The sequence below is a fragment of the Ipomoea triloba genome, chromosome 8 (genome assembly GCF_003576645.1).
Source record: "Ipomoea triloba cultivar NCNSP0323 chromosome 8, ASM357664v1".
Lineage (NCBI taxonomy): Eukaryota > Viridiplantae > Streptophyta > Magnoliopsida > Solanales > Convolvulaceae > Ipomoea > Ipomoea triloba.
The window spans coordinates 5994983-6005619 of NC_044923.1; the positions used below are offsets into that span (position 1 = coordinate 5994983).

Consider the following 10637-nt stretch of genomic DNA (forward strand, 5'->3'; position numbering starts at 1 on the left):
ATCATTTTTTTTTTTTTTGCAAACAAAAAAAAAAAACACTTCAATATTCATTAAAATCAAGCCGTAAGCTGTCAAACCACCCTCTACTTCTAATGATCTCCATCGCCCATTGGCGCGAGCTTTTTTCCGTGAACATAACATATTTACTAGTTAATTGCTTAATAGGAGTCATATATGTTGTTGTGTATATTCCATGTTTATGGCACTCAAAACATGAATACAGATTAATGGCCTTGCAGAAATTTAAAATCAGCAAAGAACAAAGTACAAAACATTTTAAAACAAAACGAAATAAAGAAAACTACACCCTTTTTGGTACACAGGTCTGAATGAAATCTATAGGATAAAGACTAGTCAAACCAAAAATGTTGGAGCGACCTGGTATGCTGACTCTTTTCTACATTTCTATGCAGTAGGCTGACATGTTAATATGTCATTCTTAATCAATAATGCATTTATAGTCCGACAAAATATGCCTTGCAATTACATTCTTTCCAGGCAGATTATGAACAAGGTAAGAGCATTCATTATTGAGAAGCTAGCCTTACCTCAACAAAACAATTTGAACAGCAGTCATAGTTCAGAATTGATAAGCTCTTCAACTGAGGTTTTGTACTTGGAGATAAGCTCCCTGAAATTAAATACGAAAGGATGTTCATGTTCACCACCAGAAGTCATTACAGAAATGACATTTTTAAACCCAAATGATAGTGAATTAAATTAAATCCTATAATACAATGTGCACACCTTCGTTGATTTGATAATTGTTCAGCTTCAGTCAGTTTCTGCCTCTGTCCCTCAACTGTCTGTTGAAAAACCAAACAGAAAATAAGCATCTTAAAGTTTTCTTGTTTTAAAATTGTCAATTTACTCCAAAAAATATATTTAACTATGGTTGTCCAAGTAAACTTCATATGGAAATGACTATAAAATCATCAACAATAGTGTTCTGGTATTAGTGCCACAGAAAGCAATATCGCACCTATGATATAACTACCACAAAACAAATCAATGTCGAAAAGAGGAAATTTTTCCATTTCTTTGGGTGGGCTTTCATGAGGGTGGCTGGTTCCTTCTTGCTACATTCTACAGACAAATCACGAGACTTATCATATACTCCGTATTAGACAAGGAAATTACCATGGATTTAGAGCTAATTGAGGCTGAAATTGAGTTGAGCAGCTGCTGGCACTTTTCGAATTGGTTTTTCAATTCATTAACCTTATCAAAAACACAGATTTCTGTTAAGCGAGAGCGATTAAAGTATATGAACAAATAAAACGCCATCACGGAGTATTTTATAGATATTTTTTCTATTTAAAAAAAAATGAATGAAGAATAACCAGTGCATCGGAATGCTGATCACGAGTCCCGTTTTCGACAGCATCCGCTAAATTCTCCACCAGCTACACGGGAAAAACATAGGAATCATATCATATATCACGATTCATAACACCACCACACTGCCGTTTTAAAAATAAATAAAAATCTAGGTCGCGGATACGAACGAACCTGTATGAGATGAAAGTGAGAGGCGAGTGACTGATGCTGCTGCGGCGGCGGAGGCGGCGGCGTGGGCTGCGGCGGCGATTGCATCTGCTGTTGCTGAAATTGCTGCTGCTGCTGCTGATATAGCTGTTGTTGTTGTTGTTGATTGAACTGTTGTTGTTGTTGCTGCTGCTGTTGGAGAAAGAGATGGTCCTGATTGGAGGGGGTAGAAGGGTTGCTGTTAGTCTGGATGTTAGGGATCATCGTCCAGCTTCCGCTTCCATAGGGATCCATTTTTAGCAGCTTTAATTTTTGTGTGAGTTTGCCAGTAGAAATTTTAGAGAAGAAACTGTGCAGATGAGAGATTGGCCGAATGAAGTCTCTCGCGAAAATAAGGAGTTACACATGATTTTTCAAAATTGGTTATCGTCTTTTAATTTGGACAAATTTGACACTTGACTATCAAAATCTTTCCAACGTTGGTCCTTCCGTTACATTACCGTTATTTGGACGTCAAAATAAGGGGTAAAACCGTCATTCCGGCTAATTGTCTTCTTCCTCTTCATTCCACCTTAGCTTTCAACAGTTATAGTGGTCATGTGACAGAACTACACCTCAGTGTCATCTTGGAAACGACGTCGGATCTGTGGTTCTTGACCGCCTCGCCTCCAACGGCGGTTACAACCATCTCAAGCTCTGGTCAACCTCATTTCGCCGCATGATCCTCGACGACACACGTTGCGGCGGAGGTGCTACGCGGCAGAAGCATACCGATGCTGTTTCCAAATCCACCATGGAGTGGAAGCCCAGCCGCCGCCATCAGTCACAGATCTGAATGCGTATCAAAATTTTCTAGAGCCAAGGAGGTCCGAATGCTGACTAAGGACGACTCTGATGCCCGAGCAACACTCGCTCCGCTCAGAGCCATTCCGCCGCTGGTGGTGCTGCTCGACGCCGGAGACACTGCATTTTTTACTCTTGACTCCGCCGCCGCTACTGTAAGCCCTCTTTCCCTCACCGGCAGAAATTTTTTCGTCAACGATGATTAGATTCCACTTCTAATAAGGTAAAATCACCACACAATTCTGCTCTAATTCGACCCATCGTCGGATTCTCAGAAATCTCACACACCTCTCGCCGATCTCTCAATCGACCATCTCGATTGCAACACAAATCCACAATGTGATGGAGATTTATGGATTGCTCGTGCGTGCGTCGATTGCTCACTACCTTGCGACTCAACACGAATCTGCTCCGCCGAAAATATGCGAAATCGGTCTGATTGCTCTGAAAATCTAAATTTTTTGTACAAATTGCAGATCAAATTTCGCTGAAAATCTACGAATCCGCTCCGCATATCAATTTCTGTGCAAAAATTGCATATCAATTTTTGGAGATTTCTCGATTGCTAGGTCACAATCTGCGAAAATCCCCATCGCCAGAAACCGCTTCGCCGCCGCCGCCCCGCCCCAGATCCCCTACGATCACCTGCTTAGTCATCATCTTTCTCCCTTTTCCCATTTTACCGACTTTCGCCGCCGATTTGGATCCCGTATGAGAAGGGACGCACACAGGGTCGCCGCCCTCAACGCATGATTGGAGCTCTTACAATGGCGGATCCTTTTACAAGCGGCAATGCATTGATGATTGGAAATCCATGTTTGTACGCCGGTTTTGCAAGCTAGATGGGTCTTGTACGCTCAGGTCTGCCAGGCGTGTGATGGGGTAGGGATTATGAAGTTTTGGGGGAGTTCAGTGAGTTGAAGGCGGTGGTGTATCAACGACGGTTTTCACCGGAGCCATGGCATGTGAAAGGACTAATTTACCTTCATTTAACGTGCACTTAACTAGCTTTTGACGGAAGGACTAACATTGGAAAGAATTCGATAGTCAAGTGTCAAAATTGTCCAAATTAAAAGACGAGGACCAATTTTGGAAAATCAACATACTCGGGGGACTATTGCTGGAATTAACTCCGAAAATAAGTACTCATTGCGTCTCCATATGCTTGGGTCTTTCACTTTCAGGGACTTTTTTGTCAAATTCTATTTAATAATAATTATTTTTTTTTAGTTAACCCCGAGCTAAGTATAAGAGATACATTTAAACTTATATCATATTCAGTATAATCTACATTTGCACCAGACTAGTCTAGATAAGGGCAAAGTGTTTGTTATATTGATTTTTCTTTTGTCTAGTATTTTGCAAAGGGAAATATTTCTCACCCTTATAAAAATCACATAAAAAGACAGTAATGAAACTAAAAATAATACAATTGACAAAAATATGACATTTTAAACCATTCCCAAATGCGTTCCTTGTTAGGACGGGTCAAACGCAAATGCAAGTGGAACTTACGTTTTTCGAAAAGCGCAAATCTCACTTGCGTTGCTTTTTTTTTTTTCAAAATTTTTTTTTGGGTCTCCGGCGACCAAATATGTCGCCGGAGAAGCCAATCGCTGCTACTGGCTTCTCCAGCGAAGGAGAACTTCTCCTTCGCTGGAGTTCTCCTTTGTTGGAGAAGCAGTTGGTCGCCGGCTTCTCCAGCGAAGGAGAGGCCTTCTCCTTCGCTGGAGGTCGCTGGCTTCTCCTTCGTCGGATAAGCCGGCTACATATTTAGTCGTCGGAGACAAAAAAAAAAAAATTGAAAAAAAAGCAACGCAATTGGGGCTTGCGTTTGCGTTTGGCTCGTTCTGACAAGGAACACATTTAGAAAGGGAGTTTTTTACATTTTTGTCTCAAATTTTAAAATTTCATATTTTTATCAATTGTATCATTTTTGGTTCCATTAGTGTCTTTTCCCTAATTTTGTCTGTCTGATGTGAATATTTTTCTAAAGTTAATTTTTATTTATTTATTTTAAAATTCAACTCATTACAAAATAACACATTAGAAGAGAGATTGTGTGTGAGAAAATGCAAGGGGGTGTAGCACAATCCATTGCATATTGTTAAGGCAACAAGAGAGATGATACAGAGGAGTTGGGTTGTAAGTTGTGTCACATATGTTGTGAAGTTAATTTCTATATTAATTAGGTGACAATTAAGATGGGTGATCAATAATTGGACTAGTAATTGTTCAAGGATCCATCTAAATTGCGAAACTAACTTCTATACTTATTAGATGACAATTAGAGTCGGTGATCAACAGTTGGGCTTGTAGGTGTTCGAGATCCTTCCATATGAGATATGCTGTTGTTGGTTCTAGTGGAGATGGCGACCGATTTGGTCGCCTTCTCCACGGCGGGAGAAGGCTTGTGGCAACAAACTTCTCTGGTCGGACGCGACCGGCGCTGGTAGTTGATTTTTTGATATTGTTGTCGGAATGTGGCTGGAGGTTCGTCGGAAATATATTTGACCTGCTTTTATAGGTCATAAATAAGTTTGAGGGTTTATTTGCTCCAAAATAACAAGTCCGAGGGCCTAATTGGAGCTTTTTGAAGTTGAAAGGCCTAATTGCACAATGAGTTATAGTTTGAGGGTCCATTTGACCCTTATCCCTATCTTATTTAATACTTTCTTATATATTTTTTATTTAATAATATTTTTAATCTTTTTTATAAATATATAAATTTTAGGACAAATATCAGTTTTGGTCTCACACCAATATTAGCAAGTTTTTAATGCCAAAATTTGTCACGGTGTCAAAATTCACCACACCAATCACCAATGCCAAAATTTATCACACAAAGTCAAAATATGATATTATTAAGGGTATTTTAATTCTTTTCAAATTAAGATCATCAATCATCCTTTTCAAATTAAGATCATCAATCTTAGGACTCAAATTGGGAAGAAAATGCATTTAAAAATTTTAAAGTTTGGTTGTCTTAATAGAGGGGGTGTTGACACTAAAATAATAATAATAATTGGTAGGAATTAAGTATATGAACCAAAATTATCATTTTATTAATACTAGTATTTTGCTCTAAATTTTATGAATTAATCATATAAATATTACAAATAATTAAAATTGTAAAAATTTTTAAACAATTACTGAATCAGACACATTGAAGTATTTCTTAAGCTAAGACCTTGTTGTCTAGTGACTCCCGGTTGCACTCCCATATGTAAGGGGGCGGGTTCGAGTCTCAATGAATGTGATATTGACTCTTGTACTTTAATAGGTTGATAAAATAGTTATGAACAAATACTACATTGTAACAGAGTCTAATACTTAAAAAAAAAAAAAAAAGTATTTCTCAAAATCTCAATCTAAAGACAAAGATGACATGACTAGTGGGCACAGGCGTACAGCTTGACAAAGGTATCCGTTGGAAACTTGAACGTTAAGCCGCCTGCCATGAATCGGATCCAATTCAAGCATCTTTAAATTCTGAAACTCCTCGACTTTCCAGAGAGGCCATAACTAAACCCGATCCACATTCCCACTCACTTAATTCATCAATTCTCTCTTTCACTATCCCATTCCAATTCCCAATTTGGAGCTTAGCTTAACTGCCGATCAAGATGGGAATGGTGGTGGTCATATCTCTCCCCTTCATTCTCTTCTCAATTCTGCTGGGCTTTGGGTGTTACTTTCTGGGGAGAGCCAGAGGCCGCCAAGATCTCCGCACCAACGCCCAAGTCTTCGGAGTTCCGGCGCCGCCTCCCGGCTCGGCTGCGCCGCCCTCTGTTTCTGCCGCTCACGCCGTTAAGCCCGACGATCCTGTCAACGTTGTTTAATAGAGCACCCAAATATGATTTTTTTTTTTTGTTTTTGAATGATGTTTGGATTCTTTAATTTCTTTGTCTGTGGTTAATTTCAATGTGGAAATTATGTAAGATAATGCATTATTAGGGTGGGGGTTTCTATATTTTTTTTATTAAGGTTTGTAAGTTTGTGAATAGTAAATTATTTATCTAGCCAATAATATTAAACTCTTAACTAGAACTAAAAAAATATTGGTGTAATAGTCTGCTATAACATATTGTACTTTGTGTTCTTCTTATTGTGCAATTTTCAATTAAATTCCTAATAAATTTTCTATTAACAATAGATATATTTACACATTACAAATAGTTATTATGTCATGAACCCGCAGGTGTACCCTGGATCTATGTTCATAATTTCACAACTTTATGTTCATAATTTCACAATTCAATGTTCTCAGTTTTATAACTTCATGTTCACAATTTCATTATTTCATGTTCACAATTTTATAACTTTATGTTCACAATTTTATAACTCTATGTTCACAATTACAAAACTCCATGTTCAATACACAATTTTTGAATCTATATAACAAAATTGTGAATATAGAGTTCAAAAATTGTTAATATTGAGGAATGTAATTTTGTATATTGAGATTTAAAATTATGAATATAAAATTAAACATAAAGTTCTAAATTTGTGAACATAGACTCGAGTCCACATTGCAAGGTGGACCCGAGTCGATAGCATAATTTGCCCCAAATCTATAATTGGGCAATAAATAATGGCCTATAGGCATAAAACAGCTTTGCTTAATGGTTTTGGCCCAATATATTGTGGAATCTATCGCCAATTCCATTTGGGCTTAAGCAATTAGCCTTTGAGCTGCAGACCATCGAGATAATATCATAGATTATGGTCTATCTTGTATTATGTATCATGGTCTTAAATAATCTTTAGATTATGTTTCTGTAGTTGTAATATTTTGCATTTACAACTAATAACTTATGTACTTATAAATTGAAAGCACATAATATATGTTAACTACATACACACAAAATGATAAGTACAAACACATAAATTGTTAACTATAGATACATATAGAGAATATGCTAATTACATAAACATAGTTAGCATATTTTGTATATGTATATGCAATTAGCAGTTTATGTGTTTGTAGTTACCATTTTATGTGTCTATAGTTAATATGTTATGTGCCTTTAATTTATTTACAAACACATAAACAGTTAATTGCAAGTACAGAATATATCAACTGCAAACACATAATTTTTGGACCAGAGTCGTCCACAATGCAAGATGGACCTTAATCCATGGTATAACAATTGGACGTTGCTCGACAGTCATCACATATACGGAATTTATACAAACTTGAGTAGTGACTGTGGATTCCCATCGTCAAGTAGGTTAAGTTGTTAACTTGGTAACCAATGCCCTACCACCTAAATAATAAAAGGGAATTTAAGAAATTCTCGACCATCTTTGATGGGTAAAATACAAGCAAATAATAACATATAAACAAATTTAGCAATAACTTAAACAATTACAACTTAAATACCTATAAATCTTAGTAATTTACCAATAAATTCTTATGTAGACAAATTAATATTTTCTTGTAGTAATGGTTGGAAAATTTTGATTCTTAAAAGAAAAAAAAAAAATTTTCCATCTGCTTTTTGATGGCCAAAAATTTCAACCACTACATACATTCTTAGTCCAAAATTTCAATCACTTTTCAACCAAATTACCAATAATTTGTACTGCTCTATATATAGTGAAAACGAAAATAAAGAAATTAGAGACGAGAAGAAAAAAAATAAGATGAATAATATACTTTAAACATATTAAAATTGTACATTTTATTCACGATTCACACAGCTGTGTCTGATCATAATCCACAGAAAAATTTGCCAGTGATAAAGATAGTGGGATTCTTCTTGTAAATTATATTATATGAACTACTAAAGTACACAACCCCATACATATACCATTAATTTACGGATCAAACCTAAAATTAATTATAAATGCATACGAAGTAGTGTTATTAATTTTGCAATAAGATTGTTCTATTCCAGAAAGTCCCTGTCTTCACATGAATTGAACTATAATATAATATGTGTTCCGCCATTTACCTACGACATACTTTATTCCCATGAATTGTACTTTGAGTATGTGTTAAACTTAGGAAATCAATTCTTTATATGTTACACATGAAAGAATTAATCAAACTCAAAGCATGCACTTAACTGCATGCGCCAGCACAACTTTAATTTGTCTCTCTCTCTATATATAAAAGGTTTTCAGATCTCATCAGAAGCATGTGAAGCAGGATTAGATCATGTGCTATCTTCCCCATAAACACTTTTTGACATGCATGATAAAATGGAGTGGTAAAAAATTTAGATTATTTTTCGAATATTTTTTGGTGGTTGAAAAAACAAATTATATTTCTGATCATAATTTTGGGTGGTCGGAATCCCAACAATTTCATCTTATTATTATAAGTTCAACTTGTGGATATGTCAACCCTTAGGGTTAACATAGAGCCACCATTGCATGCATTTTAAACTTTCAAAAGCTACAAAACAAGAATAAAACAGTAGTGTAAAAACAAGAATAAAACAGTAGTGTAAAAAAATAACTAAAAATAGTAAGACAGTCTCACACCAGACTTATTCCACTGGAATGAGAGACTAACAACAAATCTTGGATAGCTAGTTGTTGTGAAGTCCTTGTAGAGCGCAGTCTGTAGTACGAAACCCAATTCTCTCCTTCTCCAAGTCATACACGACCTCCACGTTTTGCTGCTGGAAGCTACCGAAAATTCCGGCGGGTCCGCCGTACTGATCGCCGGCGCCGGCGCCGTCCATGCTTTGGAAGAGCAGACATTTCACCTGGGTGGAGTTGGTGGGCGCACTCATGGCGTAGAAGTGGTTCTCCTGGGGCAGGACCAGGGTGGCATTGTTCAGGAAATGGAACGTGATTGACGGGAGACTGACGTCGTCGTCGCCGCCGGGACCCGCGGTGGCGTTGCTCCGGCAAGGGACGTGGTAGCAGAGGTCGAAACCGGTGCGCATCTCGGCTTCCTTGGCTCGTGGGAAATGGATTGTTGATTGAAGGGAAGAGAGGAGTTGAGAGTATAATGGCTCAGGCAAGTGAGTGTAGGTGGTCCCGGAATCAATCAGCATGCCGCCGTTGCCTGAAGAATCAAAGTTTCTCATGCTCAGAGGCACCTGAGTCACGGTGACAGCGGCATTGGTACTGTCACCGGGACCACCAGCACCAGCACCACTGCCGCCAATAGTTATGGCCTCTAGGCCAATGTAATAATAATTTGGGTAAGCAGGAGAGTTCAACATTGGGGTAAACTGCAGATCATCTTTGGAAGAAATGGCAACATCTCCCACAACCAAAGGGCTTGAAACATTAGGGTTATTAGCAAACCTAAAAGCCAAGAAACAATGGGAGAACCCCTTTTGCAGAAACCCTAATTGGGAAGGGATTGAAAGTGGGCCCTTCCCAAACCCTGCAATCCCTATTGGCTCTCTATAAGTGGCCCCCACACACCCAAAACAAAACTTTGGGACATCCCTAGAGGAATTAGGGCTACTCCCATGAACCCTAAGGAAATCCCTAGTTAGGGTTCCACTCACAACACCATCACCATAAGTGTAAGCAAATGAAGGGCATGGCCTTAAGCAAGTGCCCTTAAGTAGGGCACCCAACGGGCACCCGGCCGCTGCACACGTGTCAAAACCATTATCTGAGCTATGGACATTGACGCAAAATGAGCTCGCACAAGAATCTCTATAAGAAGAAGAAGAACGAGAGGGAGAAAAACTACCTAGAATTTTATTATTCTTGTAGTCATCACAATCTAAACAATCAAAAGATATGTTCCCACATGGAACCCAAGTAAGATCACTCCCGGTATCCATGTATACTTGAAAAATTTGTGGGGGTGTCCCTAAGTTTAAAGATATCAAATACCCATCTCTTACCTCTCTCAACGGTTCCATAACGTCTAAACTCTCAGAAGACTTCTTAACACGAGTAATGGCCGCAGATTTTGGGGTCGAAAGATCCGAGGTTACACGAGTCAAACCTAGGATCATTGAATGAGGGTTTGGTTGTTGTGCATGAGATTGTTCTGAGAGAAACAATGCCGCCGCACATGCAAGGAGAAGGAGAAAATAATAATGATTTGTGGTGTGGGAATTTGAATTCATGGTGAATTTTTTGGGTGGGAAGAATGATGGGTGTTGGTGCTGGTATTTATAGATTGGTTATGGGTTGAATAGCAGAATTAGGGTTTCTGAGATCATCAATTGATGATGTTATGAAAAATGTTGCATGGCTGACAGCGATCAACTTAATGTTGTCCCTGTACCAGCTTTGCATTAGCGAATATAGGCAGGATTTAAAGAGTTAAACTAATTAGTCACTCTCAGCTCACACTATATAATGAGTTAATACTT

The 10637-nt window shown here is 37.9% G+C and overlaps 2 protein-coding genes across 2 annotated transcripts in view; both read right to left on the reverse strand.

Moving 5' to 3' along the window:
- Positions 1-1861, reverse strand: part of LOC116026772 (mediator of RNA polymerase II transcription subunit 9) — a 5903-nt gene extending 4042 nt beyond the window's left edge. Inside the window, exons 1-5 of the mRNA XM_031268161.1 lie at positions 1513-1861; positions 1344-1406; positions 1141-1221; positions 748-806; positions 549-631 (exon numbers count right to left, since the gene is read on the reverse strand). Of these exons, the coding sequence (XP_031124021.1) occupies positions 574-631; positions 748-806; positions 1141-1221; positions 1344-1406; positions 1513-1782 (531 nt within the window). The 5' untranslated portion in view covers positions 1783-1861 and the 3' untranslated portion in view covers positions 549-573. The remainder of the gene's footprint in view (positions 1-548; positions 632-747; positions 807-1140; positions 1222-1343; positions 1407-1512) is intronic.
- Positions 1862-8873: 7012 nt separating this feature from the next.
- Positions 8874-10388, reverse strand: LOC116027641 (probable aspartyl protease At4g16563). The gene has a single exon (XM_031269345.1). It carries the CDS (start codon positions 10386-10388, stop codon positions 8874-8876), a length of 1515 nt encoding a protein of 504 aa, XP_031125205.1.
- Between the last annotated feature and the right edge of the window lie 249 nt (positions 10389-10637).

Excerpts from the sequence above, each read along its gene's own strand:
- LOC116027641 (XM_031269345.1), bottom strand. The coding sequence starts at position 10,388 with ATGAATTCAAATTCCCACACCACAAATCATTATTATTTTCTCCTTCTC.